This window comes from Centropristis striata, chromosome 6 (assembly GCF_030273125.1).
Source record: "Centropristis striata isolate RG_2023a ecotype Rhode Island chromosome 6, C.striata_1.0, whole genome shotgun sequence".
NCBI lineage: Eukaryota > Metazoa > Chordata > Actinopteri > Perciformes > Serranidae > Centropristis > Centropristis striata.
The window spans coordinates 9,989,756-10,007,480 of NC_081522.1; the positions used below are offsets into that span (position 1 = coordinate 9,989,756).

The 17,725-nt window shown below is 40.7% G+C and overlaps 1 protein-coding gene across 1 annotated transcript; it reads left to right on the top strand.

Annotated features, from left to right (window-relative positions):
• Positions 1-241: 241 nt before the first annotated feature.
• Positions 242-14,699, top strand: cep152 (centrosomal protein 152). The gene is made up of 28 exons (XM_059336075.1): positions 242-762; positions 964-1,078; positions 2,845-2,951; positions 3,089-3,149; positions 3,234-3,554; positions 3,933-4,083; positions 4,290-4,430; positions 4,842-4,981; positions 5,274-5,474; positions 5,560-5,707; positions 5,821-5,912; positions 6,022-6,185; positions 6,353-6,554; positions 6,876-6,980; positions 7,075-7,205; positions 7,309-7,437; positions 7,522-7,657; positions 7,934-8,116; positions 8,206-8,466; positions 8,705-8,836; positions 8,930-9,583; positions 9,714-9,789; positions 9,901-10,068; positions 10,150-10,234; positions 12,339-12,421; positions 12,648-12,804; positions 12,893-12,996; positions 13,084-14,699. The coding sequence occupies exons 2-28, from the start codon at positions 992-994 to the stop codon at positions 13,875-13,877; spliced, it is 5,013 nt and encodes a 1,670-aa protein (XP_059192058.1). The 5' UTR covers positions 242-762; positions 964-991; the 3' UTR covers positions 13,878-14,699.
• Positions 14,700-17,725: the final 3,026 nt, after the last annotated feature.

Sequence of the window (17,725 nt, forward strand, 5' to 3'; positions counted from 1 at the left end):
ATTAACCTTTATTAAATCTCGAGAAATTATTGAGGGCATGCTCTCATTTGTGATAATATAATATCATAATAAGATAAATGACAAGAAGCAAATTACTGACATAATTTGACATAATTATTTAGTACTGTATGATCATATCACAATGTTTTCAATTGTCGTTCAAGAAAACACGGAGACTACATTTCCCATAGTTCTAGTCGCCCTATTCTTAGTTCCGGTTTTGGCAGCAACAGCACAATAATGTTTAGGAAATAGCTTCTCACATGCATGTTTTGTGACCGAGCATGGGTATTAAAGCACTGGTCATAAACTAGCATATGTGTGTGCTGGTGAAGTAATGTATATTATACATAGACTGTATATAAATAATATTATATAGCTATAAGTAGTTGTAGTCTCCCTCAGTGGTTTGGCGCTGCTAATGCGCGCGTGTTTTCAAAGTGGGCGAGTCTGCGGCTCTTAAAGAGACGTCCAGCCGGCTAGCCGGAGTTAGCTTTATACTTATAATCACTACAGCAGATTACTCGCAAACTGGCACTTAACATTTGATCGACTGTTAGATCTACGTCTCCGATCAATCGTAATCGGGTTTCGGTCGTTTTTTATTTCGGACTCGTTGTTTTGTTGCTAAGGAAAACGAACATGTTCTGCTAGTCAGCTAGCTAAATGTAAACAGCAATGTGATTAGCGGTTAATAATGTCTCTTGAATAAATTAACGGTCAAATCAGCAAAAGAAACGTCTGTGACATTTATGCCAACAGGTAAGCTAACGCTATTTGTCTGTTTTGACTGCTCCAAATCAGTGTTTTTATCTAACGGTAACTCGTAACGTAAGTAAGCTAAGTTAACGTTGACCATCCTTAATGGTCAGTCTGTTAACGCCACCACCAGCCAACAAATACCTCTCCTTGTTGTTTGTGGTTTCCCTCATAAGTTTGCTTTTTTTTGCACCTCTTTTGTAGAGCACCCTACACCAACAGGCTCTGCATCATGTCTATTGATTTTGACAGTGCTGCTCTTCAAACCCAGCAAGATGAAGAAGAGTACGACCAGGAGGACTATGCAAGAGAGCAAGAGGTATCGGACTCAAAACTACAGCTGCGTACAGTTGTTTGGATAACGCTTGTGTTACAGTTAGATCTGTGTCTTTGTTGTTGGACCATCTTGTATCATGTGCTAGTGTGATCTTGTGCTGTGATTGCTTGAACCCCTATTAGTTTCTTGATTATAAATATGTTCAAACATCAGTTATCCAACATATCAGACGAGAGGAGATATTCAGGGAATGCTTGAATTTAAAAACAATAACCTGTGATGTGTGCAGTGCTGTATGCATTACCTGTCTGTTCCTCAATTGTAGCACGTTTACGACCACCATTTGTTCACTGATTATGAAAATTTTCAGGTAAATATATCTACAATAATATCCATGCTTCTTTTTAAGCTTTATACTTTCCCAATCCCTACTTGCTTTTTTGGTATTTAAAGTGAGTGTTTTTTGCTGTAGCATTTGAAGTGTGCAGTGAATTTGTCAAGCACCACCAGCTAGACAGGCATGCTTTGTTATTACTCATGCCTACAATGTGTTGCGCCATAAACCTGCGCTATTATTGGCTCAAGGAAAAGGCCTCCTTCCAGGTGTGTCACACAGAAACTAGCTCTGCCCTGGTTTTTCTACTTTCTCGCTCTATTTAGGTTACCTTGTTTCTGTACTTGGCCCCACTTGTGCTTGAGCAAAGCCTGAAGAAACTTAAACTGCATATCTTACCGTTGGGCTTCAATTCTATGAAGAATGGGACTTTGAATATTAATTCTCAAATGGATTTTTCCCCTTTGCTATAGCCTAGTTAGTTAGTATACACAAGTTAGTCAAGTGGACAATGTTTGCCACCAGTAATTGGAATGTTTCTGCTCTAGTTAACCTTGCTATATGTTCTGCCTAAACAATGGAGTTCTTTGGGAGCAAATCACAGCAATACCACAGGGAGCCGACAACATGCCAGGGACCTTTTGGATGTTTCACACAGAACGTCTTCTCTGCAGAAAGATTATGCTAGGAGGTTACCATGTGGCTTCACAACTGAAGCAGAAGCACCTCTTCAATCTTTATTAAATGTGTAAGCGGGATAATATGGGTCCTTCGGTTGTGGACACAGTGGAGGATTTGAGGGATATTCAGCAGTCCTTGTGTGAAGTAAGTCCAGCTGGCTCTGTTTGTTCCATCACACATGGTTGGTTGTAAAGCAAGCCTGGTCAATCTGTTACCGACACAGACGTTGATTCAACTTGTTTTTGTGCCGTTAAGAGCTAAGATGGTTTGACAGAAAAATACAGTAGTGTTTGTCTGTGTTTTGTTTCTCAGATTGTGTGGACCACAGAAATAATTAGCACAATGTAAACAAACAGGGCAAATATTAGGGCTGCAACGAACAAGTACCTTTTTTTTCTGATTCATTCAAAAGCCTACAAGCTGCAAATCCTCACATTTAAACAAGAGTGTTGAAAATGTTGCTAAATAAATTACTTAATGATTCGTGGATATGATTAGTGAATGCATGCTTAAATATAACGCATACTAGAACAAAGTGATTATGAATAGTAAACCTAAAAAAATATTTTTATCTGCTACATCGAGCCTTATTCCTCTCAAAACAGTAGGATTTTGGCTTATTTTCAAATCCCTTTGAGCAAAACTCTACAAATGTTCTCCTGATACTTTCTATCTGTCAGACTATCAGTGATTGCTTCACTGTGCGTTTTTTTTCTTCTATTTTTTAAAATCACTTTATTACTTGGTTGCTGAGCAACCTTGGTGACTCATTTCTGTGTGCTATTTTCCGCAGCTGCACAAATTGCTCACCGACCTGCCGGATGACATGCTGGAGGACAGCAGAGACTCCTCCCCAGAGCTGGAGTACTCTACCTGCAGCAATAAAAACACAGGCAACAGGTAACAGACACACACATATATCTGCTGACGCATTAGTAATCTCAGATTTAGAGAAGAGAACTCTGGGTGTGGTTCAAAACAATTAGACATACCTGATTGCACTGATATAATTATGCATTTTAACCCTTTGCACTCAGCCCACAGTCTGTGTGGACTCCCCAGTGGTCGGATCACCCAAGGCCAACTTCTCATGAGCAGGTAGGTTGTTAGTTTGTTTCTCTTGTGAATTTTGTGTTCTACACTTCTAAAAAAACATCACTTATACTCCCCATCTCTCTGAAGAATCATGACGTTGACTATGATCAGCGCTCCCATGATGAGTATGCCTATGAGGATCGAGCTGTTCAGATCAATGGACATCACCCTCAGACTCAACCTCCACCTCACACCTGGAACCAGGATCATCAGTTCACCCAGGGAGATTATACATACACCAGCATCGGCACAGAGAAATCAACAGAGACCAATGATTTCTCCGCAGACGAGTATGAGTCCAAACCCTACCCTCCAGGCACTAATAATGCTGTAATGTATAATGGAGAAGGAGAACACAGAGACATCCAAAACTATGGGGAACACAATAACGCCAGAAACCATTTTCAGGTCAGTGGACTTTTATGTTTGGTGCACTTTGGCATTGTAGACTGACAAAATCTGATCATGACCACTGATTGCTCATTGTTGTGATTGGTGTTCCTGTTTATTAAAAATTCTTACCTTATTAAACAAACTTGCTATCTGTTCCCAACTTTTTAAACTATAAATTCTCCATATTTATATGTTATACATTTTATTTTAAAATGTATGTCATTGTGAAGAACGTATACATACATTTTCCTTTGTCAATAGTTTAATATAAACCCTCAGTTGTACAATTTCATTGTGTTTGAGAAAGAAATAGATTAGTGTAACTTTATTTTGAGTTATGTCAGTAGTGTTTTTAGTTCAAACATGCTGTATTTCTTGTGTTTTGATCTAAAGTCTGGAGCAGTGGACAGAGGAGTGGGTCAGCACAAGGCCAGCTACAACCCTCACCATGCTACCCTTCAACCAAAGATGTTTAACTCCCAGGCTGTTCACCAAGAAGGTCAATTTGACGATCTGCAAAGAGAGTTCCTCGAATCGACACAAAGTGAGTCTTGCTGTCTTAATTTAGTTGCAATTTAGATCAATAGCACAGGAGTACAGTGATACGTAAATCACAGTAACAGTTTAAAAGTGATTTTGTTATCATGAATTTCAATATAGGAATTTGCTGAAAACAATATTGTTTTTGTACTATTTAAATAATGGGTAAATGATTGATGTGTTGATTATTAATTGTGTACTGTGTTTTAGAAACTGCTGACAGAGAACAGCTTGCCCAGCTGCAGATTTTAAACAAGGGTCAGCAGAGACAAATTGAAGACTTGGAGCGTAAACTGGAGGATTCAAGGCGCAATATGAGATACATTGAACACCAGTGTGCTATCGCCAAAGGTGTGTTTCACACAATGGGGGATGGGAATTTGTCTTCACCTTATTTCAGTGCATAGCCTATGTAAAGTCATTATAGTTATTTTGTGATATAAGATGATGTGATTTAAGGATTAAAATGTGATATTGTTGTATGCTGAATTATTGTTCTCTTTTCATATATGTATTTAAAAATCTAAAATTAATGCTCTAGCGGTAATTAAACAACCACTTGAACATGTCCTGGATATCCATCTATAGCATTGAATGAGATTAAAGGAAATTAAATAGGATGTGTATTCACTTACTTGTAAATGTGCCCCCCTTGTGGTTGTTTATAGGAATTACACTATCTGTCCTGAATTAACCTTGTGTGTTGATATTTTGCTGGATGTGCTGCTTGTGGAAACATAATGTTATTTTTATCATTAATAGATGAAAAGGATGGCCTGGCAGTAAGTCTGAAGGCATCAAGTCAACTGGCTGAAGAGGCAAAGGAGAGAGAAGTTCAAATGCAAAACAAATTGAAAGCAATGGAGCAGCAAGTCCAGGTCCTGACTGAGAGAGACCAGGAGGTGAGTTCTGCACTGACACGCACCACTGCTTTCTTCCTTCTTATCTTCTTAGTTATATTGAGCTCAAGACAGTCTGCAGTACTTCAGGTTATCTTTAATTAAGAAAGATAATCAATCATATTATACAAAATGTATCCAATTTATTAAAAAGCAGTGCCTGCTTTACATGATTAAAAGCAAATGCCTCACTGAAAATTGCATTTATGCATTCTCCAATAGACCCAAAGCATATCTTCATTGAAAGCTTTGATATAGGATGCATATCTATGCAGAAGTTTTCTTTTATTTGCAGAACACGAAGAAGCAGCGGGTGGCAGAGGCTGCAGTGGACAGTATGAAGCAGCAGATGTTGGAGCTCTGTCGCTCTGATACTCTGTCCAAAACACGACAGCAGCATGACAGAGACCTTGCCGTCATAAAGGAGCAGCATGAGGCTGCAGTGTTGACACTACAGCAGCAGCTAGACTCGACTGCTCAGGCTCTGAACTCACAGGTTTGTAGTGTTACTGTTACTGGAGATATAGTCTTAAGTCACCTGCAGACACAATAAACCTATGTTGTTGTTTTTTTGACTCCAGATGGATGTTGGTCAGAGGTTACGAGAGCAGGTGAAGCAGCTGGAGCGCCAGAGAGAAGAAGAGCAACTGGAGAGAGCCAGAGTCGTCAACGCCCTTACTCAGCGTCTGGAGGAGAGTCAGCAACAATGTGCCAAGCTGCTGCAGACGAGTGAGTGAATGTGGCTGCAACCACCTTCTTATGGTTGCTAAAAACTCATTTCAGAAAAGATCACAGAACATTAATAAGCAACTTCTATGCATCTGTGTCTCTGTTTTCTTTAGGTTCGGTGCAGGAGATGAGTCAGTTACAAATCAAACTACAACAGGCTCAGTCAGCCAAGGCGCTGAGTGAAAACATGAACCAAGTCCTGCAGGTTTGCTCTCTGATTTTTCTTTCCCAGAATGGAATCACACTCGAAACAAATAGAGGATGTGCTTCAACTTAACCAATTAAACTTTTCTTCTTTACCCTTTACTCTGCAGGAGGATCTGGCCGAGCTGAAGGAGCAGATCACTCTGTATGAATCTGCTGTGAAACATGGTGTTATTGCATTAGACCTGACCAGTGATTGGGAGAACCAGCTGTCTGAATCCTGTGTGGATTTAGGGTTGAAGAAAACAAACAGGAAAAATGGCTTGCTTCACAGGTGATTATAGAGCAGAGTCACAATCATGACAATGAATCTGAATCGCTCTTTGTCATTGTGCCATAAGTGCTAATAAATACTGTGAAACTTTATCAACTGGCAAAATTTCTACTTCACTTTCATTACTACTGTCAATCTAAATCTAACCTTCCCTCCCGTTTGGTCAGTACTGCCATGGCTCACCTGTCCGACTCCAAGCTGCCTAAAGATGAAGCTTTGCGGCTGCTGCGAGTGGAGATGCAGCGCTGCCTTGGTAGTCTGAAGGGGAAGCGGCAGAAGATCAGTCAGCTGCAGGAGGAGCTCCATCTCTGCCAGGGCAGAGTGACCGAGCTGCAGACCCAGCTAGATGAAGCCAAGCTCTGCTCTTCGGTGAGAACCGTCTGGGGAAGATTCAGTGTTTTCTTTTCACTGACACTTGGACATTGTTCTGTTAGCTCTTTGGTTGTTTTAACTGCACTCTCTAATGCAGGTCGAGGCTGTTTAGCAGAGAGGGAAAACTCAACTACTAAACATATAGACCTGAGAGGATTCAAACATTATATTCATGCATGTTTTGTTTCTACAAATGCAAACAGTTGCATATGTAGAAACAGATTACATAAAAACTTGGATGCACAAGCTCAAGATAATGCATAAATTAAAGGCCAGCTTTTAATTAAAGATTTAAAAAAACTGCATCTGTGTTCACAGGTCAGAGAGTCCAGTCAGATGAAACATCTAGACCTAACTGGAGAGTCTCAGAAAGAGTTCACAAGACTACAGGAAGACAAACAACACTTGAAGGAACAAGTGGAGGTTGGTCGTTTTTTGTGATATTGTCAGATTAATTATGGTCTTTGTTTTTTGACAAGTTCTTTAAAACCCTGTGGGTGCTCCGTCCAAACTCTAGGTGTTAGAAAAGAAGAATCTGGAGCTGAAACAGAGCGAGGAGAAGGTGAGGTCTGCCAACTTGGAGCTTTGCACTAAGATGAGGGAGATGATCCAAGAACTGGACCAAGAGAAGCAGGAGGCTGCAGAGAGGTACGACACAAAGTGGAAACAAGATTATATTTCATGTTTTCTTTACCTTAAAATTATGATAAAGTGTGTGTTCATATGTTTACTTTTCTGTTTCTTCATGGAGAGCTGAGAGGATTCATCAGCAGTACAGGGACGACGTGGTGGACCGGGTCAGAACCGAGCTCATGCTGGAACACGATGCTCAGGCTGAACAGCTGGCTGCACAGCACCAGCAGCAGGTCCGACAGCTACAGTGAGTCCTCTGCACCTGTCAGGGAAAACTGTAATTATCTGGGAACATTTGCAGCTCATTAACAGTACTTCTACTCCTTCACAGGACCCAGCTGTCTGAGGCCAATGATAAGATGTTGGCTGTGCAAGAGTGTTACATATCTGTCTGCCAGGAGAAGGACATGCTTGAAGAAAGCTTACGCAACAGTAAGCAGGACGAGGCTTTGATCAGAGTAAATGAGGTATACAAGATCCTGAAATATGTTTATCAGAAGCAGTTGGAAATATTTCCTACACTCATCAAACTATAGATAGAGAGAAATTAACCTAACATAAAATATAAATGTATATATATATTTGGAATCGTGCTGTGTCTATTTTGGCGCATCCATGTGGACAAAATTGGTAGTGTTTCCATATTTTGTATTTCACAAATCTGTTTCTTCGTGCTGAAGTTGCCTGTATCTAACATGGATTACCTTTGGACTTAGAAAGATTTATGATTTGGTTCCCAACAGAAGTTGAGAGAAGAGAGTGGTTTAGCTGTGGAGAAGCTGAGGGCTGAACTTGAAGCTCAGCATCAAACCTCAATAAACCAGCTCAAAGCTCTCTGGTCCAAAGAAAAGGAGACTGAGATTCAGCAGCAGGTGAACTCTCACGTAGCCTCGGCCAAAGCTGCTTGGAAGGAGGAACAACAAAAGGTAGGATTTTCTGTTACCACTATAAAGCTCCCCCAACTCCTTAATGGTGATTGTATGTCAGATCTGAAAGTTTAACTGCTTCTGTACAGATGGAGAAAACTTGGGTCCAGAGGCTGGAGGAGGCCAGGAGAGAGAAATGCACAGAGACTGCTGAGGCAACCTGTCAGGCAAATGAGACTGAGGCCAGCAGTGTGACAATTACTATTGAGGAGGTGGAATTAAGGCTCAATGGGCAGAAGCAACAGCTGCAACTGGAAGCTGACAAAATCAAACGCAAAGCTGTGGAGGAAGCCAGGAAACAGGCCCAGAGAGAGCTGCACGACAGACATCTGGAGGACATGGCCAGACAGGTAGGTGGTGATTTAAAAAAAAAAAAAAAAAAAAAAAAACTCTGTTAGCCAAACTTGCTTATGACTTGCTGTCTTATTCACACAAAGTCTGCATGTTTTTTTTTAATCTTACACTTTTTGATTTTCCAGCTATGTGATCATATACCTGATTTGTCCCTCCATTATTTGTAATGTTGTAGGACTTTTCTTCAACATTTTCAGCCATCAGGGTTTGACAAGTTTGTTGTTGCTGTTCCAGGTTGAAGGTGCCGTAACCAGGGCCTACAATCGCTGGATTGAGGACTTGACTTCATTACCAGAATACCAAACCTCTCTTCAAACAGAGAGGGAGAAATGGGAAGCGGTAGAAGAAAAGCACACAGAGCAGCGGGTACGACAGGGTTTTAGTAAAAAAAAAAAAAAAAAAGTGTGACTGCTATCAACTGGCTTTTCTTTTTATACATTCTCAATTTGAATGTGTCAGGTATCCCAGGCCCTGAGAGAGGCGGAGGAGCAGTGGCATAAGAAGCACAAGAACCAGCTGGAGGAGCAGAGCTCTGGAACACAGGGGATGGAAGAGCTCCAAGAGGAGGTGGCGACTCTCCAGAGTCAGCTGGAGCAAAGGATGAGAGAGCAAGCTGCCCTGCTGAAGGCTGAGCTAGCCGGAGCCAGAGCTGCCTGGAACCGAGACAAACAACAGGAGATCGCTGTCATCCAGGCACGCAGTGAGCAGGCGTACCAGAGCAAGCTGCAAGAGCAGCGCAAAAAGCTGGAGCAGGCTTTGCAGCATGTCAGAGAGGATGCCGATGGCCATAAGAAGGAGCTGCTCCTGCAGATGGAGGCCAAGCTGCAGCAGACTCTGAGGACCCGAGAGGAGGAGTGGAGGTGTCAGCATGCAGAGAAGGAGCAGGCCCAGAGACGGCAGATGAGAGATGAATTACTAGCAGAGCTTCAGACTGGTCTGGCAGAGGTCCAGGCTAAACTTCTCAGGGATGCAAACACAGATCAGCAGGGTACTGAAGACACCAGGAGGAGCAGCGGGGAGACACCAGAGGGCACCATTACACACATCATCCAAACATCCTGCAGAGACATTGTGAACAGAGCAGTATCTCAGGCCAAGAAGGAATGGAAGAAGGTGAGTTTTCCTATGTTCTGTTAACTGAAGTACTGTAGCATGCAACTGTGATTTGTCTGGATGTACCATATTTATTATGTACCTTCTTTTATGAAGTACACTGTTTATGGTTTTATTCATGTCCCCACAGATAAGTGAGGAGAGACTGAGCCTTGTGTTAAAAGAAACCCAGCAACAGCATGAGAGAGAAATCGATGAGATGCAAAGTATGCAATGCACCCTGGTCTACTTAAATTCATATGATATGCAGTATTTTAATTAGGCTACTGTGTAGTGCCCATGAACAAGTTTATATGACAATTTTATCCTTTTTCCAGGCTCTTTGTCCCAGAGAAAGGAGCAGGCTCGCTGCAGGAAGGAGTGCACTGAGACTTTAGGTAAGCTGCAGAAGAAGAACCAGGAGCTCCAAAGACACTTGGAGAAAGCCTGTCGTCAGCTCCAGCACAGCGTTCGAGAGCACAAAACTGCCATGCAGCATCTGCAAGGTATATAAATACATTTCTAGTGTTTCTTTAAATGTCATTTAAATGGATTTACTCAAGATACAATATATTTCTGTATTGTAGTGGAGCATGAAAGCGGCTTACAAAAGGCAAAGGAGGAACATCTGCAGCAGCTGGAGGAGGCCAAGAAAGCCAAAGAACCCTCAGGGTTTGTGTTGTTTTTATCACCTCTTATCTTTAGTTCAGGGTCCAGTGATATTAAACAAGATTGTTTCCATTTACTGTTGCTCGGTTTATTGTTATATACCATGTTATTCAACTGTACATCAAGTGACATGTACAGTGGGGAGAACAAGTATTTGATACACTGCAAATTTTTCAGGTTTTCCCCACTTGCAAAGCATGTAGAAATCTGTAATTTCTATCATAGGTACTCTTCAACTGTGAGTGATGGAATCTAAAACAAAAATCCAGAAAATCACATTGTATGATTTTTAAATAATTAATTTCCATTTTATTGCGTGAAATAAGTATTTGATGCATCAGAAAAACAGAACTTAATATTTGGTACAGAAACCTTTGTTTGCAATTACAGAGATCAGACGTTTCCTGTAGTTCTTGACCAGGTTTGCACACACTGCAGCAGGGATTTTGGCCCACTCCTCCATACAGATCTCCTCTAGAGCCTTCAGGTTTCGGGGCTGTCGCTGGGCCACACGGACTTTAAGCTCCCTCCAAAGATTTTCTATTGGATTCAGGTCTGGAGACTGGCTAGGCCACTCCAGGACCTTGAGATGTTTCCTACGGAGCCACTCCTTAGTTGCCCTGGCTGTGTGTTTTGGGTCGTTGTCATGCTGGAAGACCCAGCCACGACCCATCTTCAATGCTCTTACTGAGGGAAGGAGGTTGTTGGCCAAGATCTCACGATACATGGCCCCATCCATCCTTCCCTCAATACGGTGCAGTCGTCCTGTCCCCTTTGCAGAAAAGCATCCCCAAAGAATGATGTTGCCGCCGCCATGCTTCACAGTTGGGATGGTGTTCTTGGGGTTGTACTCATCATTCTTCTTCCTCCAAACACGACGAGTGGAGTTTAAACCAAAAAGTTCTATTTTTGTCTCATCAGACCACATGACCTTCTCCCATTCCTCCTCTGGATCATCCAGATGGTCATTTGCAAACTTCAGACAGGCCTTGACGTTGGCTTGAGCAAGGGCACCTTGCGTGCACTGCAGGATTTTAATCCTTGACGGCGTAGTGTGTTACTGATGGTTTTTCTTTGACACTGTGGTCCCAGCTCTATTCAGGTCATTGACCAGGTCCTGCCGTGTAGTTCTGGGCTCATTCCTCACCTTCCTCATGATCATTGATGCCCCACGAGGTGAGATCTTGCATGGCGCCCCAGACCGAGGGAGATTGACCGTTGTCTTGAATTTCTTCCATTTTCTAATAATTGCACCAGCAGTTGTTGCCTTCTCACCAAGCTGCTTGCCTATTGTCCTGTAGCCCATCCCAGCCTTGTGCAGGTCTACAATTTTATCCCTGATCTCCTTACACAGCTCTCTGGTCTTGGGCATTGTGGAGAGGCTGGAGTCTGGTTGATTGAGTGTGTGGACAGGTGTCTTTTATACAGGTAACAAGTTCAAACAGGTGTAGTTAATGCAGGTAATGAGTGGAGAATAGGAGGGCTTCTAAAAGAAGAACTAACAGGTCAGTGAGAGCCAAAATTCTTACTGGTTGATAGATGATCAAATACTTATGTCATGCAATAAAATGCAAATTAATTATTTAAAAATCATCTACTGCGATTTTCTGGATTTTTGTTTTAGATTCCATCACTCACAGTTGAAGAGTACCTATGATAGAAATTACAGACTTTTACATGCTTTGCAAGTGGGAAAATCTGAAAAATCAGCAGTGTATCAAATACTTGTTCTCTCCACTGTACATCAATCATGTTTTATATCAAATGTCCTCCCTTCTCTCTTCAACTTTTAAAAAGTGTAAGCATTTATGCATTCTGTCCATTAAAATGGTGTTGATTTTTAAGTCAACAAACTTCTCCCATTATAATATATATGCCAGTCTGCTGTCATTAAAATGACAGATTGAGAATGATTGAGAAATTTGATCAAAACTGATTTGAAAACTTAAGCTACCCGTTACGAGTGGTTACTGTGCTCTGTAAAATAACCATGTGATCTACTATGCATTCGCTTCAGACATTAATTATGTAATATTTACAAAACCAGTTTCAGTACATTACAATAGTAACAAAATGATTGCACCATATTAATTGTTCTTGCCTACAGTGCTTCTGATCATCAACAAAATGCTCAGCAAGGCCTCGAGGAGATGAAGCAGCAGTACCTGATGACTGTTGAAAAGATCAGAGGTTGGTAATTTTGCTCAATGTTGCTTTGTCACTTTTTGATATACTAATATTTTGTATTCGGAGACACCACAATTCAATGTTAAATGAACCATACTTTGTATCCTCACTTGTGAATCTGATGCAGGGTTGCATGTTTCTATAAATGTTCATCAAACCATGCCAAAGATATTTTTTCATGCATGTACCTGGTGAAAAGCACAGATCATGATTGTGTTTTTTATGGCAGGAGACATGCTGCGTTACCTCCAGGAGAGTCGGGAGCGAGCTGCAGAGATGATCCGGATAGAGGTGCAGAGGGAGAGGCAGGACACTGCCAGGAAGATGCGGCGATATTATCTGACCTGTCTGCAGGAGCTACTGGAGGACGGAGGAAAGACTACAAGGCAAGAGGCCGTAATTGTCCTAAACTCGTTTGCCTTTATCATTATGGCTTCCTCAGGCTAATTGTATTGGTCTCTCCTTCTTCTGCAGGGCTGAAAAGAAAATAATGAATGCTGCAAGCAAACTGGCAGCCATGGCTAAAGTTCTAGAGACGCCAATCAAAAGTAAATCTGGAAAGAACTATAGTTTACAAGGTGAGTCCTGTTGTGCAGAACTGCTTTACTGAAGTTTCTTTGTTTCAAAATATCAATGTGGTGTGACTGTGTGTTTTGCATTGGCAGGTTGTTTGACAGCTGTGTCCTCAGCTGACTGCCTCTCAGGTAGAAACGCAGGTTTCAGTAAGAACCTGTCAACACTAACTGAGCTCCCTGACATCAGGCCGGAGGAGAGATCCCACAAGGAAAAGACTTCTGCTGATTCAGAGCGTAAACAAGCTGCTGCAGCGAAGACTACACCTCTGAGTCACCAGGACATTTCTGCATCTGGGAAGGAGGAGGCCTCAGGAGATGCAGGGCTCAAACACCAAATTGCTGGTCACACACACTTCCAGTCGTACAAACCTTCTCCACAGACGGCTTCTTTATCCCAGGTGGATTTTGTGGATATGTCTGTGAGGAGTAAAAGCAGAGAGCTCTGCTTGCAGGGAGTTGACTCAAGCAACACAGACTCAAAGCGACAAAATAAACAGTTGCTCATCCAGGAGGCTCCTGTCAGAGAAGAGAGGAGGACCGACTGGAGCATGACCAGCAGCGACTCGGACACAGGCTTCCAAGTTTCAAGACTCTCTTACTCTGGGAGGAAAGTTGAACAGGTGAAGCCCTTTTCTGTCTCTGCTGTGTCAGCCAGTGACTCAGGAGAGTTTGGCGGCCTCACCCCGGATGTTTCTGATCTGACTGTCTATAATGAAATTGCCAAAAAGACCCCTCACACCCAGAGTATGAGTTCACACAGAGAGCCCACCCCTGGCTCTGAAGGTGAGAGTCGGCATGGAGGTTTTTCCAGGCCTCTATTCTCTGAGTTGAGACAGCGGCAGCAGGACAGCGGCTTCCACAGTCCATTCTACCAACAGAAATGACAAAGTGAAGGTCAGGTAGGGAGACGAGCTTGAAACTGACTTGACAATTTTTAGTTAGATTCCCAAATAGTGCCTTTCATACAGACTATAAAGTTTACATGTTGTGGAACCTCTGCCTTCTTAGCTGCTTACAGTGTGTGTGTTGCATTAACAGGAATAGATATACATATTGGGAAATAGGCTTATGTGCTTTATTGCAGAGGGTTAGATGAGAAGATTGATACCACAGTCAGCTACAGCCAGGAGCTGGTTATCTTAGCTTAAAGGGAGTTTATATGCCAGACTACTTTCAGAAGTATTTATTATTTCCAATTTAAAACACAGATATTCGTGGTAGCAATCTTCATTTAACTCCTGGATGAGAAAGTGAGTAATGGTTATCCAAAGAAATATCAAACAGTTGCTTTTATCTGTAGTTGTTTCCAGTGGTTACATTTAATATCTCTCTGCTCTGGTCTAGATGTCTTTTGAGCCTTTATGGCTTTTTAAACATTAATTATCTTGCCTCGCGGCTGCAGGTTCTGGTTCTAAATCTAAAACAAAGGTTTACTTTTTTCCACGATGGTGCACTGACTTTGTAGTTGGTAGAGGTATTTCACTGTAAGCAACATCAATAAGAACAACAAGTTGTTTTATCCTGAATATCTCTTCGTCAGCTTATGAAAGCTAAAGTCCAACAGTCTTCAGTTGTTTTTTCTGCAACTGTGTCCTTGCTTAGAAGTGATATAATCTATCACTCATAAGTGCACTTTGAAAAAACTCTCTATGGGTTAATAGTCCTTTCCACAGTGTAATATGTAACTTGTGATACCTTGAGTGACCCATACAGAGAGTTTAGTATCTACTACTGGGTACTAGACCAAGTGCACATTTATACAAAGCATAGGCCTCTGTGTTCTGTTGTTGTGTATGTCCTTGTTTTTTTATTTAAATTTTGATATGACCTTAATGAGATATGCTGTGCATATATAATAAATGTTTTTATATATATACATATTGGTTTTATTCGTTTTAATAAATCTTTTTGCATCATCATTTTGAATCATTTATTTGTTGTGGGTGAGACCTAAAAAGTAGTTTAGATTACTTTTGCTTGATTAATCACATTGTCTGCTGTGATAGAGAGAAGGGGTGGGATTGAATCTCAGCTTTTTGTTTCACTAAACATGGAGGAAATGTGCATTGATAGAGAAATGCATTGACGAAACCTTTAAAATAATATTATTTGACTCCAACAGTAAACTTACCAAGTCTCTGCGCAGATTGTTTGATGGGGAATGATGAGCAGGAGGCGTCCAAGTTCTTAGTTTTTACATTTTATTACAATAAATCAAGAAATGTGCAGTTACAGTCATCGCTGGGTTGAATCTACACGTCCCTGACATCACATAGGCTGGTCAGTTCATGGAGGTTGGACCAATCTAATTTCCCTTGAACCCTTTTTTATATTCTGACAGATTTTGCTAAAAAATGAAGGTAGATTTCTTCCAGGAAGTGCCACCCTCTTGATCCGTTGATTCGTCAGTTTTAATCAATATAGGGACACATCATGTTACCAGGTTGTAACCTGCCAAGAACACCATGTCCATGTCCTGACCTGTTGTTAAAGGTCAAATCTCTTGCCTTGTTATGACTTGCAGATATATATTTGGAGACACAGATTTTGTCCACATGAAATCTAAAATATGAAACATAAAATATATTCTTTGTGATTATAGAATCTTAATCAGTTTAAGCAAATGGAATATATGTATTTAAAGTAATCACAGTTTCTAAACCAATATTGACACACGATCATAATCATTGTATCAAAAGCATATTGCATGATTAATCCATAATTGCATAGAGAGAGGGCACACACAAAGTTAGTGAATTATGCATGCATTTGATAGTGACCTAATGCTACCTATACACCAGAAGACTTTGAAAAGATTTGGAAAGACTCCTGGAAGACTATCAGCTCACACCTGCTCACATCTGAAGACAAGTGTTTAGAGTTTTTAGTCCCAGCCTAGTCTCAGACTGAGATTCTACAAAGACTGTGAATCTTGCAGGGTCACTATTTACAAGACTACAACTAGATTTCCTTTAGCATTTTTTACCTACCATGCAATGTTTGTGTTTGCAGTGCTTTGTGTTGGGGGAAAAAAAAAGAAGACGCCACAAAATGCCCCTCATAAAGCTGAAAAGGGGTTTCTGTTTTTCCGACATGAAAAGTTGACTATTTTATAGTAAAAAAAGACAAGAAGAATAGATAAGGAAGAATAAAGGAAAGGAAAATGTAGAAAAGAATTCATGATATACATTTATGTCCTATTTAATTATGTGTTTAATTGAATACTTATATTTATCAGCTCTTTCAACTCTCATTTAGTTAATCATACATTAATTATCGATTATTTATTACTTATTTATGTATAGGCATACATTTATTTATACATTTTAACTGGGGCTGCTTACTGTTCTCTTTACTAAGAAACAGCGCCCCCCAAATCCCGATTGCGGCCGTAAAGATATTGCATCTCTATATTTGTATTTAGGACTGAGCTTACTAACATTATTGTTATGATGTAACTTTTTCCTGTTGAAGTGGTTTTACTGGCCGGTCTGGAACCGCTCATCTATTGGTTGTTGATTGTGTTCCGTCACTGCGACTTGCGATAATATCAAACACGTTTGATATGATCGCAAACCAAAGACTAGGAAAAGACTGATACGAAACAGCGCAGATTACTACCTTAAACTTAACGATCGGGATGAGCGCGCTGTGACTCCAGTAAGACTCCTAGATTTACTAAAGACTTTCAGTTTTTAGTCTGGGACTGGGAAAATCGTTTGGTGTAAACCCAGCATATTGCTGGGCTAACCCTAACCCTAACCCTCCTAAACATTTAATCCAAATGGCTATAATTTAATGGTTTGATTCTGCAAACTGTCTTTTTAATTTAGAATTTTGCTGGGCTTACACCAAACGATTTTCCCAGTCCCAGACTAAAAACTGAAAGTCTTTAGTAAATCTAGGAGTCTTACTGGAGTCACAGCGCACTCCCGTCATCCCGATCGTTAAGTGTAAGGTAGTAATCTGCGCTGTTTCTTATCAGTCTTTTCCTAGTCTTTGGTTTGCGATCATATCAAACGTGTTTGATATGATCGCAAGTCGCAGTGACCTAACACAATCAACAACCAATAAATGAGCGGTTCCAGACCGGCAGTAAAACCACTTATCATCACAGTATGATCACAATAATGTTAGTAAGCTCAGTCCTAAATACAAATATAGAGATGTAATATATTTACGGCCACAAGCGGGATTTTGGGGGCGCTGTTTCTTAGTAAAGAGAACAGTAAGCAGACCCAGTTAAAATGTAAAAATAAATGTATACATAAATAAGTAATAAATAATTGATGATGAATGTGTGATTAACTAAATGAAAGTTGATAGAGCTGATAAGTATAATTATTCAATTAAACAAATTATAATTAAATAAGACATAAATGTATATCATTAATTCTTTTCTACAGTTTCCTTTCCTTTATTCTTCCTTATATCTATTTTTACTGTAAATTAGTCAACTTTTCAGAAAAACAGAAATCCTTTTTCAGCTTTGTGAGGGTGTCTTCTCCTCTTCTTTTTTTTTTTTTCAACACAAACCACTGCGCACACAAAAATTGCATGGTAGGTAAAAAATGCTAAAGGAAATCTAGTTGTAGTCTTGTAAATAGTGACCCTGCAAGATTCACAGTCTTTGTAGAATCTCAGTCTGAGACTAGGCTGGGACTAAAAACTCTCAACAGTTGTTCAGATGTGAGCAGGTGTGAGCTGATAGTCTTCCAGGAGTCTTTCCAAA